Source organism: Mobula hypostoma, chromosome 19 (genome assembly GCF_963921235.1).
Source record: "Mobula hypostoma chromosome 19, sMobHyp1.1, whole genome shotgun sequence".
In the NCBI taxonomy this organism is placed as follows: Eukaryota; Metazoa; Chordata; class Chondrichthyes; order Myliobatiformes; family Myliobatidae; genus Mobula; species Mobula hypostoma.
In genome coordinates this window covers 1,554,589-1,577,343 of record NC_086115.1, presented here as the reverse complement: position 1 = coordinate 1,577,343, position 22,755 = coordinate 1,554,589, and the positions used below count along the sequence as shown (strand labels likewise).

General features: G+C 40.1%; 1 protein-coding gene across 3 annotated transcripts in view; it reads left to right on the top strand.

Moving 5' to 3' along the window:
• The window catches only part of shoc2 (SHOC2 leucine rich repeat scaffold protein), a 130,692-nt gene that overhangs the window by 42,498 nt on the left and 65,439 nt on the right, over positions 1-22,755 (top strand). The window contains exons 2-3 of one of the 3 annotated variants that reach the window (XM_063071228.1): positions 8,251-8,438; positions 14,336-15,268. In XM_063071228.1, the coding sequence (XP_062927298.1) occupies positions 14,569-15,268 (700 nt within the window). In that variant the 5' untranslated portion in view covers positions 8,251-8,438; positions 14,336-14,568. Of the gene's footprint in view, positions 1-8,250; positions 8,487-14,335; positions 15,269-22,755 lie in introns of all 3 variants that reach the window. The other 2 variants (XM_063071229.1, XM_063071227.1) reach the window with 2 other exon arrangements.

The following is a 22,755-nucleotide window of genomic DNA, read 5'->3' as shown; positions in this document are numbered from 1 at the left end:
TAGTAAGGATGGGCCACAGCAAAGGATTGGAAAAAGCTGTAGAAAGTTGTAAACTCAGCCAGCTCCATCAGGACCTCTAGTCTCTGCATCATCCAGGACACTTCAAAAGGTGATGCTTCAAAAAGGCAGTGGCATCCTTTATTAAGGAACCCCCACCAACTAGGGTATGCCGCCGCCTTATTGCTGCCATCAAGGAGGTGGTGGGAGCCTGAAGACATACTCAATGTTTCAGGAACAGCTTCTTCCCCTCTGCTATCAGATTTCTGAATGAACAATGAACCCACGAACACTAACTCGGTATTTCTCTTCTCCCCACCCCCCACTACTTTTTGCACTACATTTAATTTATTTTTAATATCTACTTATTGTAATTTATAGATTTTGTAGCTATAATTTGCAATGAACAGTCACCGCAAAACAAATTTCATGACATATTCCAGTGATATTAAACTTGATTCTGACTGTTTTTGTTATCCTACTGTTGGAAAAGATTTGCCTACCTAAACTAAGTAATGATAGAGATCTAGAAGATTATAAGGCTTGTAGGAAGGAGCTTAAGAAGGAAATTAGGAGAGCCAGAAGGGGCCATGAGAAGGCTTTGGCAGGCAAGATTAAGGAAAACCCTAAGGCATTCTGCAAGTATGTGAAGAGCAAGAGGATAAGACATGAGAGAATAGGACCAATCAAGTGTTACAGTGGAAAAGTGTGTATGGAACCGGAGGAGACAGTAGAGGTACTTAATGAATGCTTTGCTTCAGTATTCACTACAGAAAAGGATCTTGGCAATTGTAGGGATGTCTTACAGTGGACTAAAAAGCTTGAGCATGTAGATATTAAGAAAGAGGATGTGATGGAGATTTTAGAAAGCATCAAATTGGGTAAGTCACCGGGACCAGACGAGATGTTACTGTGGGAGGTGAGGGAGGAGATTGCTGAGCCTCTGGCGATGATCTTTGCATCATCATCAAAGCGAATGAGAGAGGTTCCTGAGGATTGGAGGGTTGTGTATGTTGTTCCATTATTCAAGAAAGGGAATAGAGCTAGCCCAGGAAATATAGACCAGCGAGTCTTACTTCAGTGGTTGGTAAGTTGATGGAGGAGATCCTGAGAGGTAGGATTTATGAACATTTGGAGAGGCATAATATGATTAGGAATAGTCAGCATGTCTTTGTGAAAGGCAAGTCATGCCTTATGAGCCTGATTGAATTTTTTGAGGATGTGACTTATTACATTGAAGGTAGAGCAGTGGATGTAGTATATATGGATTTCAGCAAGGCATTTGACAAAGTACCCCATTGTAAGGCTTATTGAAAAAGTGATGAGGCTTGAGATCCAAGGGGATATTACTTTGTGGATCCAGAACTTCACTGGGACTTCACTGGTGGACAAGGTGCCTTTCTAGAAATTTATGCTTTGGGTTTTGTGTTGCTTATTTTGAATTTTGTATCTGTAACTTATGAAGCTATGGAAATTCCTAATGTAGAAATTCAAACTTCTGCTCCAGAATAATTTTGAATGATGGATTTTAGCATGTCTTAATTCCAAATGTAGATTATTGGGGAATTACTTTAATGTATCCAATATTTGTCTTTTAAATTGTACAGATACCAAATATTCCTGTAATAGTTCCATCTTCCCTGGGACTCAATGGAACTGAAATTGTGCTTTCATTGTGCCATTCCAGAAAACTTTCTCTACACCTTAGTGGCCCTTGTGGTGTGTTGCCCAGCTGCAGCCTAACTGTGTTTATGTGTGTATGTGTACTGTGTGTATATATGTATGTGTGTGTATATACATGTATGTATACACACACATATACATGTGTGTGTATTCACTCACTCACTCTTTAGCTTAATTTCCTTGATTTTTGCTACTTGACTTTGCAAATGAAGCAATGTTCTCCTGGTGCTTTATTTTTAGAAATGCCTTCTCAACTTGTACTGCCAGCTTCATAAGTTTGTGTGCTTTCACTTCTGACTCTTCCCCTCCCCCCCACACCTGCTTTTCTTGGGCCACTTAGAGGTATTTCTTCTATCTGATCCACCTGTGATTGTCTTCAAATTCCACAGAGGGCACATCATTCACCCCCGATTGCTCAGAAGTGTGATGAAAGTCAATCACCTATAGCCCTTCTTCCCCCACCCCCACACAAAGCCAGGTTTACCTAATTAGAGGATTGCTTGATTTCATTCTTTAAGTGAATGGATCACATCTCACTTCTGTACAATGAACTGAGTATCTACATTACAACATCCTATGTTTTCATGACTATTTTGTTTGAGCTTAATACATTGTAAACCTTGACCTTGAAGTATTTGTCATTACAAGCTTTGGAACATTGGTGATTCCAGTGCCAACATCTCAGGATCTCTGGTGTGTACTTATTCTGGAAGCTAACAGTTCACATTGGAATTCTTTCTTGGACAGTTTCAGATCCATGCTACATCTACTGTGGGTTTCTTTGCTACTAAGTGTAATTAAGTGGCTCTTTAAATACTTTGAAAGGTGACATGTACAATTGGTGCATTTGTCTGTCTTCCATTACTACATAATAGAACTAATATTAATTATCATGTTTTTCCTTTCATAGAGCCATGATGACCATCATAAGCCCATGTTTTTCACAATTTCCTTCTTCCCCTTATTTTGAACAGTTGTGTAAAACTTCCAGTCTGACGTTTCTAGTCTAATGAGGATTGGAATACTGTGACCAGTTTCCATTATCTCATTCTCTGAACTAATTGGGAATGGGCATCCGCAAGTGCAATGAATCTTTTCCATAGTTTCTGTTTATCTCTTTATCCAGTTTCTCTTCTGTGACCTTTCATTATCACCTTAGCAACATTCTCTTTGTTAAAGAGACTAAAGATGCTAGAACCGAGAGGAGCTTAACATGTAGAGCTGCATCAGTGGGAGGAAAGAAATTGTCAACGTTTTGGGTCAAAACCCAGCACCAGACCTGCTGAGTTCTTCAAGCAAATTGTTCCACTTTATGAAAGATGTTGAGATTAACAATGTTGGTGACTAAAATCCCACCCTTCCTTTAATTAACGTTTCACTGTTTGTACGTTGCTTAGCGGATAGCTTTTTTTAAAACGGATATTTTTTTAAATTTTGTATAATTCTCCTTGAGTTTGTTGTTTCTCGAAATCTAATAGTTATCATAAGGTGACCCTAATTCTTTCATTTTAACTATATTTTTAGCCATTTGGGGAGCTCTAACATTTGCTAACATGTATTTCAGAACGGTCTCCTTTTGAGACCTTTGCTCACAATAATCTAGATCAGCATTCATATTGACAAGGCACAAAAGGACACAGGTCAAGTGCTGATACTTGGGGTTAGATACTTGGTTAATGTTGATGTGGGTTTGTTTCTGTACTGACTCATTGTTTTAGCTTTTGATTTGGAGCAAACAATATAGAACAGTACAGTGCAGGAACAGGCCCTTCGGCCCACTATGTTGTGCTGAACCCATTAAATTAGTCATCAAATGGCTAAACTAATCTCTTCTGCCTAGAAAATGCCCAAATCCTTCCATTTTCCTCTTTCATGTGCCTAAGTGTCTCTTTGAAGTCTGTAATGTTTCTGCTTTTATCACCACCCTAGGCAGCCAACAGGCACTCACCACTCTGTGTTAATTTAAAAAAAACTTGCCCCTCACATCTCCTTTGAAATTACCCCTCTCACCTTAAGTATGTGCCCTCTAGTGTTGGACATTTCAACCCTTGGAAGAAGGTATTGTTTGTCTAATATCTCTGTATTTTATAATCTTTTCAACCTCTATTACACAGCTTGAACAGAACTTCCTGACTTTTGAACTCATAGCCCCTCCTAATAAAGGAAAGCATTCCATATGCCTCCTTAACCCCCTTGTCAACCTGTATAGCTACTGCTCATCAGTACTGTTGAGGATCTTGCCCTTCAGAGTGTACTGTCTCTTTGCATTTGACCTACCAAGGTGCAACAGTTCACATTCAGCCAGGTTGAGCTCCATCTCCATTTTTCCATCTGATTTATATCCCTTTGTATTCTCTGCCAGTCATTTATGCTATTCATAATATTTGCAGCATATATTTCCATCCAGGTCACTTATATACATCACAAACAGCAGAGATACAAATCACTGCAGAACACCATGAATGATAAATCTCCATCTAGGATAAGTTCTTTTGTTCTGCATCATACCTTCTTCACACTGAAATTCATTGTCCTCTAATCAAGCATTTTCACATTTTAGTTGTCCTTTTTCCGTAACTGCATCAGAATCAGGTTTAGTAGCATTGATATGTTGTGACATTGAGAGTTTTGTATATTCCATGCTGTCTACTAACCCCACCTATCCCTATCTCTTAGCCCAAAACAGCTTGCTCTGTTGACTCTATTACTTTGGGAGCTGTAAATGTCTTGAGCTCCTTCTTTTATTTTCTTGGTTTCTGTCATCTTAGGAAAATGCTCAATCCTTTTAATATAGTCTTCTGAATCATTACAGCTTGTGTTTTGAAGAGAATGTGGTACTTTGGTTTGTCAGCAAAACTTAAAGTTGAAAGTTGAAAGTAAATTTATCATCAGAGTACATGTATATCACCATATATAGCCATGAAATTAATTTTCTTGTGGGCATACTCAATAAATCTATAGTAGAATAACCAAAATAGAATCAATCAATAACTGCACCAACCAGTTTGCAAAAGATAACAAATTGCAAATATGGAAAGAAAGAAATAATAAGCAATAAACATTGATAACATGAGCTGATGAGTCTTGAAAGTGAGTCCATAGGTTGTGGGAACATTTCAGTGAAGGGGAAAGTGAAATTATCTCCATTGGTTCAAGAGCCTGACAGTTGAGGGATGATAACAGTTCCTGAACATGGTTGTGTGAGTCCTGAGAGTCCTTGCTGCTGCCATTAGGAAGGTGGGACAGAAGAGAGCATGTCCTAGGTAGTATGAGACCCTGATGGTGAATGCTTCTTTTCTGCAACAACACTTTAATGAGATGTGCTCAATGGTGGGGAGGGATTTCCCGCTATGGGGTGGGCAGTATCCACTACGCTTGTAGGATTTCCATTCAAGGGCATTGGTGTTTCCATACCAGGAGGTGAAGCATGCTTTCCACCACATATCTGTAGAAGTTTGTCAGCATTTTAGATGTCATGCTGAATCTTTGCAAACTCCTAAGGAAGTAGAGGTGCTGCTGTGCTTTCTTCATAATTACTCTTGTGTGCTCAGCTGAGGACAAGTCCTCTGAAGAGATAACACCAAGAAATTTAAAGTTGCTGACTCTCTCCACCTCTCGTCCTCTGAGGACTATTATGGATCTTTGGTTTATATCTGTGAAGTCAATAGTCTGAAGTCTTGGTCTTGCTGACATTGAGTTAAGAAGATGTTGTGATACCACTCTACCGGATTTTCAATCTCCTTTCCATCTGATTCATTACCACCTTTGATTCTGCCTGCGACAGTGGTGTTATTAGTGAAATTGAATATGGCATTTGAGCCAATAGTAAGTGTAAGGTGAATAGAGCAGGGGAGCTAAGCACATGGCTGTGTGGTACACATGTGCTGCTGGAGATTGTGGAGAAAATATTATTGCCAATTGGAAATGACTGGGGTCTGTAAGTGAAGAAGTTGAGAATTGAGATGGCATTTGCTGTAGACCTATTGCACCGGTAGGCAAACTGAAGTGGATACAAGTTGCTTCTCAGGTAGGATTTGATATGTTTCACTACCAGCCATGCAAAGCACTTCATCACTATGGATGTAAGTGCTACTGGATGATGGTTATTGAAGCAGTTTACCAAGTTCTTCTTGGGCAATGGTATAATTGAAGTGCGCTTGAAGCAGGTGGTACCTCAGATTGTTGAAGTGACAGGTTAAAGATCTCAGTGAACACTCCAGCCAGTTGATCAGCACAGGTCTTTAGTACTTGGCCAGGATACCCCATCTGAGCAAATTGTGATCAAGCTCTGTATTCTTAGAAATAGCTTTCCATCTCTGTGAACGTGGGATAAAAGAGTAGCTTTTTTGGCTGCTTGCTGAGCAAAGTTGATGCAAGTGCTAATTCAGAGTAGACCTGTATGAAAGTTAATTAGATTTGTATGGTACTGTGTTCAATGTACTTGATAGTAGAGTTTGTTTTTGCTTGAGAGACCCTGGAGAGAATATTTTAATAAAAGGAAAAAAATTGCCCAGAGATTTCTGACCAACTCAGATTTTTTGCATCCTTGGGGAAAGAATTATGCTAGAGTTGGCTCCTTCTTGACATAGCCTGATGTAGCAAATTAATAGCAAGTAATGTTGGAATGTGGCATTGGTACATGGAAAGCTGTTACATTACTCCCATTTCACACATATCTGCTCTCACCCCATCCTCCCGCCACCCCACTAGGAATAGGGTTCCCCTTGTCCTCACCTACCACCCCACCAACCTTTGGGTCCAACATATAATACTTTGTAACTTCTGCCACCTCCAATGGGATCCCACCAAGCACATCCTTCCCTCCCCCCTCTTTCCGCTTTCTGCAGGGATCACTCCCTACGCGACTCCCTTGTCCATTCATAACTCCCATCCCTTCCCACCGATCTACCTCCCGGCACTTATCCTTGTAAGCGGAACAAGTGCTACACGTGCCCTTACACTTCCTCCCTCACCACCATTCAGGGCCCTAGACAGTCCTTCCAGGTGAGGCGACACTTCACCTGTGAGTCGGCTGGGGTGATATACTGCGTCCGGTGCTCCCGATGTGGCCTTCTATATATTGGCGAGACCTGATGCAGACTGGGAGACTGTTTTGTTGAACACCTACGCTCTGTCCACCAGAGAAAGCAGGATCTCCCAGTGGCCACACATTTTAATTCCACGTCCCGTTCCCATTCTGATACATCTATCCATGGTCTTCTCTGCTGTCAAGATGAGGCCACACTCAGGTTGCAGGAACAACACCTTATTTTCCGTCTGGGTAGCCTCCAACCTGATGGCATGAACATTGACTTCTCTAACTTCCATTAATGCCCCTCCTCCCCTTCTTACCCCATCCCTTATTTATTATTTTTTCTTTTTTTCTCTCTCTCACTCTCTGTCACTCTCACAATAACTCCTTGCCTGCTCTCCAGCTTCCTCTGGTGCTCCCCTCCCCCTTTCTTTCTCCCTAGGCCTCCCATCCCTTGATCCTCTCCTTTCTGTAGCCTTGTATCTCTTTTGCCAATCAACTTTCCAGCCCTCCCCCTCCCCCAATTTTTTACTATCTCTTCTTTCAGTTTGTCCTGACGAAGCGTCTCGGCCCAAAATGTTGACTGTGCTTCTTCCTATGGATGCTGTCTGGCCTGCTGCGTTCCACCAGCATTTTGTATGTGTTGCTTGAATTTCCAGCATCTGCAGATCTCCTCAAGGTTGCATTACTCATTCCCCTACTTTGCTTCCTTCATCAAACTGAATAACAAATCAAATGGGTCTTCTGCAGGATGTTACCTGGTATCTATTTATCCAAAGTTTTCCATGATGAGGTCAGAAGCAGTATGTTATTGAAGCCAATTAAATATAGAGTTTTGTCCTTGTTCTTTGAGCATTCTACCTCATCTCTAATAAAAATTTTAAAATTAAAAAACATTTTAATTTATGCACTTAAATATTTTATATTTAATGTTCCTTTTTTTCTTGTAGGCCAAACAACCTTCTTTCTTCGTCATTTTTAGAAAATATTTTCCTTGTTTACAGAGATGTTTTGTCATACTTCGGAAGACACCTTGTTCTCAGTCACTAATGTGCCTAATCTGTTAGATTCAATTGTCAAAGATAGATTGTGTGGAAACAGACCTCCTTTAAGATTTGTACCATGAGCACACTATAGGTTTTTCCAGTAATTGGGCATGTTAATGCCTTTAGCTTCTGGCTGTTCTAAAGGGATGCTCTTGTGTTATGTGAGTGTGCATGCTGGTCTTGAGAGTAATCCAGTCTGCATAATGATACTTAATATATGTACGTTTGTACATATACTACGCAGAGATCATTTTATTGTGGGTATTCACAGTAAATGCAACAAAACACAATAGAATCAATGAAAAGCTACACAAAACAAGATGGACAAACAACCAATGTGCAGAAGACAATAAACTGCAAGTTAAAAAATAATATATACTGTAAATAAGCAATGAATATAAAAAAGCAAGTTGGAGTCCTTGAAAGTGAGTCCATAGGTTGTCTGAACAGTGTGGTGTTGGGGTGAGTGAAGTTATCCCTTCTGTGTTTCAGAGCCTGATGGTTGAGGTTAAGTAATTGTTCCTGAACCTGGTGGTGTGAATCCCAAGGATCCTGTACTTCCTTCCTCATGGCAGCAGTGGGAAGAGCACTTGACCTGGATGGTGGGACTCCTTGATGGGTGCTACTTTCCTGCAACAGGACTCCTTGTGGAGAGAAAAAATCTTGCAACTTAACTCAATGTTAGTGAATTTGAACATTTTTTTTAAGATGTTGACGTCTGTGAGCAGGTGAGCTTTTTTTGACCAGAGATACATGTGTGCACCCAGTCTGTGTGCAGTAAAATAGCTGAACTCCACAAGAAGAAAGCACTGCATGGAATCAAATTGAATGTGCAACACAGAAACTGACTACAAAATTCAGCTGTTTGTTATGTGCATTTAGTTTGCTCTTTGGGGCATTGCATTAAGACAATTCCTTATAACCCATGATTGTTTTTTCACTTTACGTTGGATGTAATTTAGAATACAAGTGGCAATACAAACAGTTACCCCTGCAGAGCTACTCAGAGGCTGAAAGTATTCAGTTGGGGGCCATCACCAAAGCATGCTGAGCTTTGGAAGCCTTTGATCAAAAATGATCAAGACATTTTTCTCTCTATATCTTGACTTGTGCTGGTTCCTGTCTTTCATGCACAGATAAAAATGTTGTGGAGCTTCAATGCCTATCTGTTATGCTAATAAATTTATTTAATTAGAAAATGTAAAGTGAATCCCAATAGGTTTGTAAAAATATAGCATTATTATATTTTAGTTCTAGTTTCACACGTGTGATTTACTTGAGCAATTATTTCCACTTAAAGGTTCCTGTATTTTCATCATGACTTTGCAGACAGATATGAACAGAAGTCTGTTATCTTGATCCGTATTACTGTAAATGCTTGTTTTTGGTATTCGGCTGACAGCATTAACTCAAAGGATTTTCTCCCCAATGTAATTTGTTTATTCACATTATTTGGGTCATTCATTGTTTTTACTTATTGATTTATGGTAGTGGATATTTATATATTTTAGGTGATAGAGTTGCTACCGTGACAAACAGGGAAATAAAAAATTAACACAGGCTTAATTGGAAATACTGCCGTTTGAAGATCACAACAACAAATCAGTTTTGATCTGTCCAAGCACAAATTACTCGAAGGAGCTATTGTGCATGAAGAACATAAGATTTATGTAGTTATTGCATTCTAGAAACTTACAATTCAACTTGAAACATTGTACTTAATTAAATATATAATACAGTCATTACTATGACTGTGTTTGTATAGCTTGTCTAGCTGGTGGCTTCAGAATGCCTGTAGGCAGTTGTTTGCTTTGCAAGAAATTGGGGCAGTTGAGCTCTGTGGTAATAACCTTTGAAATGTTCTGATAAGGTGTGAAGCATTTTGTTTATCAATAAGTGAATACTCTTAAACATCCAACAAAGTATAGCAAGTACTGTACTATAAAGAATTTTGTCTTTTTTGATTTATCAAATATCTGGAGCATTATTGTGGTTTACCTCCTATTTATCAGAAAATAAGGTAATGTTTAAAGATATAGCTGAAGACTAGTGTAACTACTAGAGATATTAGCTTTCTTAAAGTTTGCTTTTTACTTAAAGCACATTTTACTTACTGATCCTATTTTAAATCTGGTTTCAAATCTTCCATCAGTTCCTTTAGACCTAAAATACTTTTAAAATCTAAGGTCTTTAAATGTATTAAGGTCAAATGATTTTGGGAGTGATTCTACATTCTTTAAAATAAGACCATAAGACTGTAAGATGTAGGAGCAGATTTAGGCCATTTGGCCCATTGAGTCTGCTCTGCCATTTCATCATGGCTGATCCATTTATTACTGTCAGCCCCAATTTCCTGCCTTCTCCCCATATCCCTTCATGCCTAGACCAATCAAGAATCTATCAACCTCTGCCATAAATATTTGTTCATTTTGAATAGATTGAGGGAGAATTAATGGACAACTTTGGGATGTCAGTATTGAATATTCCTGGTACTTTACTGCTCTTGGAGGTTTTGTGTTGTACAATGGGAATGATCGACCTGTTAATTTAGGAATAATTCAGGACCGCTGTAGGTGTAAAGATGAAGTTCTCGCAAGTTGCTGAGATGGATCACACCACCTTGGGTATAATTGGGGCCTGTGTATTATTTGCATTAAGCATATGCAACAGAAGTTGGTCCCAGTTGGTCAAAGAAACCCTATATTTGGCCATAATTTAGGTTGACGTTTTATTTTTGGCAGGAGGCCATTCCTCTGAAAAAAGAAAAGTGTTCCCTGTATTGAATTTGATAGCTCAGAATGCAAATACAAGTGTAGGCCACCAGGCCCCTTAAGCTTGAATATGAACATGGCTGAGTTATACTGGCCTTGTCTCATCTCCTTTGCTGTGCAGTTCCCCAAAGCACTCATTTCGTCATTCTTTCAAATTTATCTATTTCCACCTGAAACACTCTGGTTCTGTTGGCTGCACAAGTCTAGGGAAGACAATCTCTAGTCCCCCCTCCTCCCCCCACCAAACGTTGGAGATTGAAGTGCAAGCCTATCAAAACCCCTTTTGTGTGGATGCTGCATGGTTCGTTACGCTGCTACAAATAAGTATAGGTGTCCCCCGCTTTTCGAACGTTCGCTTTACGAAACCTCATATGAAAGACCTACATTAGTTACCTGTTTTCGCCAACAGAAGGTGTTTTCACTGTTACGAAAAAAGGCAGCGCACGAGAAAAGGCAGCGCGCGATAAAAAGCAGCGCATGCCCCGAGCAGCCGCTCCTCCCCCGGATTCATAACTGCATTCTAGCCGGCATTGCTTAAATACGCGCCTGTGAGCATCCGTTTGCAAGATGAGTTCTAAATAATCGGAAAAGCCTAAAAGAGCTCGTAAGGGTGTTACACTTGGCGTAAAACTAGACATAATTAAGCGTTTTGAATGTGGTGAACGAAGCAAGGATAATGTGAGCTTGGCTTGTGGAAGTTGACGAAGATGATGTTGAAGAGGTTTTGGCATCCCATGACCAAGAACTGATAGATGAAGAGCTGATGCAATTGGAAGACGAAAGGATAACAATCGAAACCCAATGCAGTAGCAAATGGACTGAAAATGAAGTCGTCCAGGAACTGAACGTGAAGCAATTGCATGAGATTTTCGCTGCAGTGATAAAGTACGACTTTAGTTTTGAAAGTTTACGTCAGTTTAGGGCATATTTACAAGATGGTTTGAGTGCTTACAAAGAACTGTATGATAGAAAAATGCGCGAGGCTAAACAGTCAAGCAAGCCTTCCACAGCAGTCGACGAACTCGACTTTCGAAATCGAGGCAGGCAAACATAGAAGATGATGACCTGGCTGCCCTGATGGAAACAGACGATGATGAGATGACACCTCAGTGTCCCACCACCCCAACCCCTGGGCCGCGGACAGATACCGATTCGCGGAGAATGCAGCGGTAGCAGGGATGCACCAGCACATCTTTAAGAAAAAAGCTGACATAAACAAGCTAATTAATTATGTGCCGGGCGGCACTTAATTAATTAGCTTGTTTATTTCGGCTTTTTTTTAAAGATGTGCTGGGTGCGTCCCGGCTACCACCTCAATGTATTGGTCCGCGGCCCGGGGGTTGGGGTAGTGGGACATTGAAGTGTCATCTCATCGTCTTCTCTTTCCATGAGGACAGGCAAGTCATCTTCTTCTATGTCTGCCTGCCTCGATGTCGAAGATTGAGGTTCGTCATCTGCTGTGGCTGATGTGGAAGGCTTGCTTGACTGCTTAGCCTCATGCATTTTTCTATCATGCAGTTCTTCGTAAGCACTCAAACCATCTTGCAAATATGCCCTAAACTGACGTACCCTTTCAAAATTAAAGTCGTACTTCGTCATTGCAGCGAAAATCTCACGCAGTTGCTTCTCGTTCAGTTCCTGGATGACTTCACTTTCGGTCCATTCACTACTGCATTGGGTTTCGATTGTTATCCTTTCGTCTTCCAATTGCATCAGCTCTTCATCTATCAGTTCTTGGTCATGGGATGCCAAAACCTCTTCAACATCATCTTCTTCAACTTCCACAAGCCAAACTCACGTTGTCCTTGCTTCATTCACCATGATCGAAACGCTTAATTATGTCTAGTTTTACACTAAGTGTAACACCCTTACGAGCTCTTTTAGGTTTTTCCGATTATTTAGAACTCATCTTGCTAACGGCTGCTCACGGGCACGTATTTAAGCAATGCCGGCTAGAATGCAGTTCCGGGGGAGGAGCGGCTGTTTGGGGCGTGCGCTGCCTTTTCTCGTAACAGTGAAAACACCTTCTGTTAGTGAAAACAGGGAACTAATGTAGATCTTTCATAACAGTGAGGTTTTGTAAAGGGAACGTTCGAAAAGTGGGGGATACCTGTATAGTATACATTTGTTTTCAGTGAATTCTGATTTGCCTGTTTAATAAGTGGCAAGCAAAATCTGCAGGATTTGGACTGTTCCACCCGCTGGGGGCATGTTCCTCCACTTTAAGTGTTCATTTTCTCTTTTGATTCAAGATGTAATTATCTCTAAAGCAAGGGAAGGGAATTGGGGGAAAATACCCCTTGTATTTTACACAAACTGTCCACGACAATGAATGTCTATGTAGTAAAGAAATCAAAAATTGTGGTTTCAAACATTGAGTTACAGATCCTGTATATGCATATATGGTCAGACTGGTTTCCACTGGAGATGAATGGTTGGTAAAGTTAAGGTGCTGCGTGCATGAAATAACTTGTTCAATTGGATTTGTGTTTCTGAGATAAAATTAAACCACCCCTTAAAGTATCAAGATTAATGTTTCCTGAGAAGGGCAAGTCCGATAGTTATTAAAAAAAATTATGCTTCTGTCAATCTAAGTGGATTTTCTTTTGTTTTTGAAATGAATATGTTAGCAATGCATTTTCTCTTTATACCAAATCAGAGTGTGCAAGCTACGTTCTTGACTTTGTGGAATATAGGTCGATGATGCAATAGGATTGATTAATTACCAAGGAGAAATTATGAATTGTAAAACATATACTGTTACATATCGCTACAGTTTAATTTGCCAAAAGATCAATGCATCTCCCGCAGCTTGGAATCAGTAAAAAAAATCTTGTCAACAAGGAAGTTTATAACAAAAACGTCTGCCAATTATATTGTACTGTAAACATTTCTGATCAAGATGCATTTGTTGTTTAAACAACTGTCTGTTCTGATTGAAGAATCAATTATTTTCCATACAACACTCACACCATCTTACAATCCACTATAAAGTCCAATCCTTCTGTCAGGCATTTTTTTCCAACCTGACCCTTGTATTAAAAACTCATTAAGAGCTTGTGGTTTCTACAGAAGCTACTGAAATACTGTTTTATTTGACTGCTCAGTCTGGTTCTCCTATTTGCTGGTTGAAATTGGGAAATCTGTTGGGTACCCAAAATATGCTTGAAATATAAATTTGATCCTCATTCTGGTGTTTAACGAATCATTTATCATTCCTTTATATGAATACATAGCCATTCTGACTTGTATATATTTCTAATTCTTTTAAAATTAGTTTTATACCAAAGCAAAGCTGGGTTTGTTTAGGTCCACAGTGACAAAGATGGTGTTTTTTTTCCCCTTTTCTTTCTGCAGCAAAAGAATACAACGTCAAACACTATTAAATTCAACCTTGTGTACAAAGCATGAAACTTATTCCCTTCCACTGCATTATGTGATTTATTAACTTTGCTCTTGACCCAAGATTTCATTTAAATCTAATTTTATTTTATGGCATATTAAGTAGGAGAAGATAGGGCTGTAGCTCTCAAAAATATTTTTCACCCCAATCGCCATCCTACCTTCTCCACTCACTTTAATCTATTCATTCGTAATGACTTCATTGCAGGTGGTTAATTCATTAGAAGTTAAACCACAGAGTGTTTAGTTGGTCATTTAGCAGTTGTAGTCTTTGAATCCTGATTATAAGTAGCATGAACATATTCTTATTTTAGATGTGAATATTCCTAATTGAATTTAAGAAATTGCTTGATAGACAGTTGCTTTACAGTAAGTTAGTAACAATATTTCTTTTTTTGTTGCAGGAATCTTTCTGTTGACATAAATGATATGCCAGATTAAGGATGTTCAACAGGTGGACTGCAACTACATTCCAGATTAAAACTGGATATGTTCTTTAATGGCAGATGTGCAGTTTGGTGCCATATCAGACTTTATTTTGTGTCGTAGAAAATTTTAAATAAGAACCCTTCCAATTATTGAAGATTAGAAATCCTTCCAAAACATTTTCAAATTGGCTACTGATTTTGCAGCCATTATGAGTAGCACATTAGGAAAAGAAAAAGACTGCAAAGAAAAGGACCCTAAAGTTTCCTTGGGAAAGGACAGGGAAAGGGATGGAAAAGCTTCTGGTGGCTTTGGAAAAGACGGTAAAGAGCGAGAGTCCAAAACCAAAGGGAAAGATGCCAAAGAAGGAAGAAAAGAATCCAGTGGGGTACAACCAGGAGTGCAATTCCAAGTGGACAATACAATAAAACGGCCAAATCCAGCACCAGGACGTAAAAAATCTAGTAATGCTGAAGTTGTTAAGGAATTAAATAAGTGTCGTGAAGAGAATGCAATGCGTTTGGACTTGGCAAAAAGATCAATTCACGTGCTTCCAACATCGGTCAAAGAATTGACCCAATTAACTGAGCTTTATTTGTATAGTAATAAATTGCAGTGTTTGCCAGTAGAACTGGGATGCCTTGTGAACTTGGTCACCCTGGCACTGAGTGAAAATTCGCTTACAAGTTTGCCTGATTCTCTTGATAACTTGAAGAAACTGAGAATGCTTGATTTACGGCATAACAAACTTCGAGAAATCCCTGCAGTAGTGTACAAGCTGAATTCCCTTGCCACTCTTTATCTACGGTTTAATCGTATAACTACTGTGGAAAAGGACATCAAAAATCTATCCAAACTTACAATGCTGAGTATCCGTGAGAACAAAATTAAACAGCTCCCTGCAGAAATAGGTAAGTATGTTCAGTGTCGTAATGCACGTTCAGTACCATTCAGCATCAGTTTCCTTGAAGGTTCATTGAAAATGTTAATGGTATAAATGCAGTAGTTTATGTGCTTCATTGTTTATTGATCTGTTTTTTATGTGTGCATGAGACATGCTGTAGCTTTACAAATGACAGTAATTGCCAAAACTATTTGCAGTTTCAATTACTTGGCATTGTTTTCAGAGATCTGGGGTGGAAGTTTCACATTGACCTTCTGATTTCAAATGTGTGTAGTTGTGCAAAACTCTACAAATTCTGGAACAATCCTTTGATTACAAAGAATGTTGTTAGGCTGGCAGTTGACCACGAGAAAGTAAATCTTCAGATGATGTCCTAAATGTAAAAATGAAGAACAGGTCATTCATCTAAATCTGAGAGTAGGTGTAAATCCTTGCCAGATGTCCAATGTAATTTTGTCTTTGCTCCCTTAATAGAACTAAGGCTTTTGAGGCCACTGGAAATTTCTGATGAGGTACTTATTGTTCTATTCATTCAGTGCTGTAGTTCTGTGTATTTTCAAAATTGTTGTGAGAAAGGGTAGAATGACATGCTGGCTTTAATTTTAATATGCTGCAGTATTTTGATGTATTCTTGGATGATTAATGGGGAAATAGAATGAGTAGATCTTTAATCACTCATTAACACTATCATATACTTCTCAATTGTACTGTTATTTCTGATTACCATTTCCTGACTATTTGTAGAATGATTTCCTTGATTGCCTCATGGCAGGTTAAGGTTTGATTACTTAGAATAGAATTACACAGGAATCAGCCTTTTAGATTGTGATAATGTGCAAAACTAATTAAGCTAATAACATCTAATTAAATTAATACCTTTGTTTGCATGTCTCTTTGACCGTGCATTCCAGTCACCCGCCAGTGTTTTAAAAAAAACTTACCTGCACATGTCCTTTGAGCTTTCCTCCATTACCTTACATGTGTGAGCAAAAATTATCAATGTTAGGGTTTTAAACCTTTGCTAATAATTAAGGGAAATGTCAGTACCTGGGCACTAAGGCCTGGAAAATCATTGGAGACACCAGTCACCCCAACCATAAACTGTTTCAGCTGCTTTTGTCTAGTAAATGGTACCGCAGTATTAAAGCCAGGACCAACAGGCTACGGGACAGTTTCTTTCTACAAGCCATTAGACTTATAAATTCACATAGCTGTACATTGTGATGGAGTCATAACAAAGATTTTTGCTCCCTCACGTTATGGGACAGATGTGAGATTTAAATAAATTCAAATTAGTATTTTCAGTCCCATTGAAAGGTATTTTATTTTCTGATCTGCTACTGCATCACATCTTGTAACCTGTCAGTTGTTAATACCTAAATGTTATGGTGGGTTACAATCATTTACTGAACTGTGAATTAAGAAAAAAAAGATGTTTTAAATGTTTAGCAGGTCAAGCCACATCTGTGATAAAGTTGATGTTTGAGGTTCATGAACTTTCCAAAAAAATATTTTGTTCGGATTTGGACTTTCTGTTGAGGGAGATACTTAATTGGCTGTATACCTTCTGAAAGGGCTGTATGAAATGTGCATGTTATATTATTGAGTGAACCAAATTGAAAATTTTCTGTGAACATTATAATTGTTTAATTAATGATGGGAAGCTTGTTTAAGTTAGTAATACTATCATAGCGCACTACGGCACAAACAGGCCCTTTAGTCCCAGTATTCTAGATATTTATTGTTCAGGTAATTTTATTTTTATTTGCTAAGATTCCTAATATATAAATTAGGTGCTTGCTAACTGAAAAATTGATTGTGGTTTTAAACCTGAGGAGATGCTACAGAACTGAGCTGACGTATACAGTACTGTTCAAAAGTTTTAGCACCTTAAATTCTTTATATAAATTTTGTTACTGATGCTTATTTTTTGTCTTCTGCATTAGTGTCATTAGTGAAGAATAAATTTTAGATTTCCGAGCATTCATTTTCCAAAAACTTGCATGCTACAGAGAAACTTTTGTATTTTGTTAAAGAAAGTAACATATTGAGTGATAGACTACTTCTCAAATGAAAAGTTGATTACTTTGTTTAATCCTGCACTGGACTATATACCTACAAAGATAACAAACGTGGTAATGGTCAGTGGTTAACTGAAACAGAAATGGGTGTAAAAGGAATCAAACTGGATGAAGGACAACCAAGTTAAAAGGTGAGGGATTCAATGTACATTTATTATCCAAGTATAGATGGAGTGTACAACTCTGAGATTCGTCTTCCCCACAGACAGCCAAGAAACGAAGAACCATTCAAAGAAAAAAAAAATGAACATCAAACCACAACCCCCATGCACAAAAAAAATCGCACAAATGGTACCAACAAAACACAAGAAAAGCCAGGACATAGAACATAAAATCAAAAGGCATATTTCAGTTCAGCTTAGTTTTCATTATCGCCCAAGCTAGTAATAAAAAAGGAGCACTAGAAACCAGGACACATCATAAACATGAATTAGAGTTCACAATCCACAAACCACATTGATTAAACCTTGCTCTGGCACCATCTTCCGACAGCATAGAGAGAGATCACTCAATGCAAGGACCTTCCTTTGGGAGCATCGAGCAAGAAGGGCAAAGACAGACTGCACACGCAGATGCCTTCCTCTGGAAGCAGTGAGCAAGAGGCCGGTAGACAGTGCTGAAGTTATCACCTCGATAATTTCAATCATCGTCTGTGCTTTAATGGATGAGAGATAGAGTTGATCATGCGCCCATGCCCTCTCTCCAGGCTTCCTGGCCTCCATGCCACATGCTTTGCTCACAACCTTGTGGCATGCTCTTGGAGAGAGTAACGTGCCAAAAACACACTGCCAGAATGTAGATAATAGGCTCTAGCAGTAGCAGAAGCACATCTGAATCAAAGGAAGTGAAAGGAGTTGTTCCGTGACCTGTCTTGAGGATGTCACTCTTGGTAGCGTTGTTTGCTGATGTCATCTTTAAACTGAGACAGATTAAGGTGTGGCAGATGTGACAGTTTAACCTTCAAATGATCAATTCCTACACCATGCAAGAATGAGCGTAGCAACAAGACACAAGGTGTTCATCCTGCATCAGCAATCTCCCAAGCAGAAATTGCGCTGCAGACAGGAGTTTCAAGATGTGATGTCCGGGCTCTTCTGAAAAAGCACAAAGTATCAGGCAAGGTTGAGGACCGAGATGCATTGGTCAGCCACTGAAACTGAGTACGGCAGACGAGAGATATATCAAACTGAAGTTCTTTCTAAATCAGCACTACTATCAGCTCTGAACTCTCAGAAACCACTGGAATCCAAGTACACCCCTCTACAATCCAGAGAAGACTTGTCAGAAGTGGTCTTCATAGAAGAGTTGCTACCAAGCTTCCTCCAAAGTGGAAGTAAAGCTGAGAGACTCGCCTACACACAAGAAAACAGTACTGAGGTGTTGAACAATGGCAGCAAGTGCTCTGGGCTGATGGGTCAAAATTTGAACATTTTGACTCAAACAGAAGATAGTTGTCCGTAGAAAAGCTAGGAACTGCTGCATGGATGAGTGTTTGTTACCAACATTGAAACACAGTGGAGGTTCCCTGCAAGTTTGGGGCTGTATTTCTGCAAATGGAGTTGGTAATCTGGTCAGAATTAATGAAGTCCTCAATACTGAGAAGTACAAGCAGATTTTCATCCATTGTGCAACTCCATCAGGGAGGTGTGTGGTTGGCCCCAACTTCATTCTGCAGCAGGGCAATGGCCCCAAGCACATGGCCAGAGTCATAAAGAACTATCTTCAGTGAAAAGAACAGCAAGGAGTTCTGCAGCAGATGGAAAGTCCTCCAGAGCAGCGGTCCCCAACCACCGGGCTGCGGACCGGTACCAGGCCGCAGAGCATGCACCACCGGGCCACGAGGAAATGATATGATTTGGCGATACGAGTCAGCTGCACCTTTCCTCATTCCCTGTCACGCCCACTGTTGAGCCATTACGCGCGCGACGTCCATGTCAGCGTGGGAAGGAGATCAACTCCTCGAGCTTGCAAATGACGACGGGCTGAAAAGGCTGTTTGACATAACATCTCTGCCGGTATTCTGGATCAAAGTCAGGGCGCAATATCCTGAGATAGCCACGGAAGCACCGAAAACGTTGCTTCCATTTCCAACATATCTCTGCGATGAATGTAACAAAAACTAAATTGCGGATTAGACTGGACATAAGGAACCCCATTCGAGTTGAGCTGTCTCCCATCACCCCTCGATAGGACCATCTTGTTGCAGGAAAACAAGCCCAGGGCTCCCACTGATTCAGCGATATTGGTGCGTTGCAATGATTTTATATGTTCATACAGGGAAAATATGCGCTGTGTTTAATATCCAAACGTTACTTAAAATGTTATGATGCTATTGACTTATATAACCATATAACAATTACAGCACGGAAACAGGCCATCTCTGCCCTTCTAGTCCGTGCCGAATGCTACTCTCACCTAGTCCCACCGACCTGCACTCAGCCCATAACCCTCTATTAATTTCCTGTCCATAAACCTACCCAATTTAACTTTAAATGATAATATCGAACCTTCTACTGGAAGTTCGTTCAACACTTACTTCAGACTCCCCTGTCCTCCCCTGATAATTGATTTATCGCTATATTCATGCGAGGAAAATATGCACTGTGTTTAATATTAAATTCATTAGATAAAGCCTTTTAGAAACGAAATTGAGTGTATTAGCCACTTATCACAGATATTCCTGTCATGATTAACACCCCCCACCCCCCGAACAGAATCGCCAAAAATGATTTGTAGAAAAATAATGGGCAGGTGCACGCATGCGCAAATCACGCATGCGCACTGGTGCCTGTGCAAGGCTTCATGGTCATTGTAGTCTCTCCCTGGGTAAACGCAACGTATTTGACTGCTACTCTTGTCCGTTGGCAGCCATCCTGCCGCTCCCCCCCCCCCCGCCCTGGGTCGGCCAGTCCGCAAGAATTTTGTCAACATGAAACCGGTCCGCAGTGCAAAAAAGGTTGGGCACCGCTGCTCTAGAGAGTCCTCATCTCAATATCATCAAAGCTGTCTGGGATTACCTGGAGAGACAGAAGCAACCAAGACGGCCAGAGTCTGCAGAGAAACTGGCAAGTTCTCCAAGATGCTTGAAACAACATACCAGTCAATTTTCTTATAAAACTGCATGTCAGTGTAACTAAGAAAGTTTATGCAGTTTTAAAAGCAAAGGGTGGCCGCACTGTTTACTTCATAGTTTTTTTTGATGTTTAGAAACTTTGCATTTCATTATTTTTGAAAACATCTTCGCTTTACAGAATTTTTTTGCATTGTGCCTAAGACTTGCACAGTATTGTATCCATCTCAAAGGGAAAGTGATGTGTTTTATGAAATCAGTTGGTAAACCAGATCTGCTGTTATGAAGCTAATGGAAAGGGGCTTACATGAATTGTTTGCAAGGTCGGAGCTATTCATGAAGAATGGTGTAGTGTTGGGCATAAACAATCTGAAGAAAATGATGTAAAGCATTGTCTGAATTACCATGCACAAAACGCAGGAAGAACTCAAAACGATGACTTTATTCCTTGCCATTGTTGCTGCCTGGTCTGCTGAGTTCCTCTGTGTTGTCTGTTTTCTGGATTTCCAGCACCTACAGAATTTCTCCTTTCTAAATTACCATGCGATGCTGATCTGGTTGGAGCTCAGAGGTTGCAGGATTTTATAAGAGTACCTGAGGAGTATCTGATGAGATAGTGGATTCTGCAAAAATCAAATGTATTGATTGACCATTGTCTGGATTGCGATACTAAGCAAGTGGAAGGAAGATACAGAGTAGGAGATGCTCTCAATCTTCTAAACTAACACCCACAAAATGGTGGAGGAACTCGGCAGGTTAGGCAGCAGCTATAGAAATGAATAAAGAGTCCAAGTTTCAGGCAGAGACCCTTCTTCAGGACTGAAAAGGGTCCTGTTGGCCAAACATTTTAATTTAGATTCCTATTTCTGTTCTGACATGTCCGTCCAAGGCCTCCTCTTGTGCCAAGATGTTAAGTACACTGAATGCTTGTTACCCACTGTGGCTGCACCTCCTTGCAGGACTGGCTTCAGGCTCCACTTCGGCGACGTCCTGAATGAGGTGCTCTCTTTCCAGTGCACTTGCACCAAGCAGCACCCTAATGTGTGTTCTCCAAGAGGGCAGTGTTTATTAAACCAGCTGTAATTTCAAAACCCGATTGCTGCTTGAGTTTTACATGTTTGTATTGTAACAGACCAAGGACCCGGCAGCCTCCTGCAGCCAAGATGTGGGACCAGTTGTCCTGGGACCACCCTTGCTACCGGGATTTACCTCATCATGGTGAAGATGGTGCTACTGGGGATGGCGCACCCCCTGTGGCACTTTAAAATCTTCCTTGCGCAGGTCTCCACCTCTGACCGCAGTGAACAATACCTGGACCTTACACATGTTTGAAGTCTGACGGCGATGGGGCGCCTGGCAACGGGAGCAGGTACGAATGGACTGGGAACTCCTAGTCAGAACCCTGCACGGCAGCGGCACCGGGTATTTGGTTGCTAGCAGATGAGACTGAGCGGCAGCTGTTTTCGGCAGACCCCTGTGTGACTGAGCAGCCCTATTTAGGGACCGCACTGCTCACCCCAGTTGGGGAAGGGCCTAGAAAAGGTGGCCTAAAAAATTGCCCATTCAATCACTCACCTGGATAGGTTACTGCGCCTATCGGGTTATTTCACTACTGCGGTCGAAATAAGAAACAATGCAACCTAAAACTGGCATGATAAGCAATTTAATGTATGTATTAATGCTTGTAGAACATTGAGTCATATCTGCATTTATTTGGGGGTGCATTAGGTGCAGGTTTCAGTATGAACAGCAAGTGGACGTGGTATACAATTTTATGTTTAATAAACTTTAAATCTTTGCACACATTTTACTGGTTGATGCTTATTCATCTTGTTCAAAACCTTCCAGTCTTTCAATGTGCAACACAAAAGTGCTGGATGAACTCAGCAGGTCATGCAGCATCTATGGAAAGGAAAGTTTTGGGCTGAGATCCCTCATCAAGAAACATGGTTTGTATTGTTAACAGATTAGCACGGGTGTTCTGTGCTTTTGAGAATAGAGGACTATTTTCATACTGGAGCATTTTTGTCAGATGAAGTACTGCATATGATGTACTGGTGCATTCATTCTGCTAGGCACATAAAGTGATGTTAAACATTACATGAAGTTATTTTGAGCTTGAGACACAATTACTGCATGTATGAAGCTTGATGGAAGATTACAATTTCGAATGAAATTTGTGGAAATTGCATTGATATTCCATGTTTCCCATTTTCTTCATTCAAATAAATACAAACTATTTATTTGTTCATTAATCTTTTGGTGTTGCTATACTGATGTTAGAGGTAGAGGAACCACAGCTAAACACAAAGTGTTAGCAATTTAATACGTTTGCTGCCCATA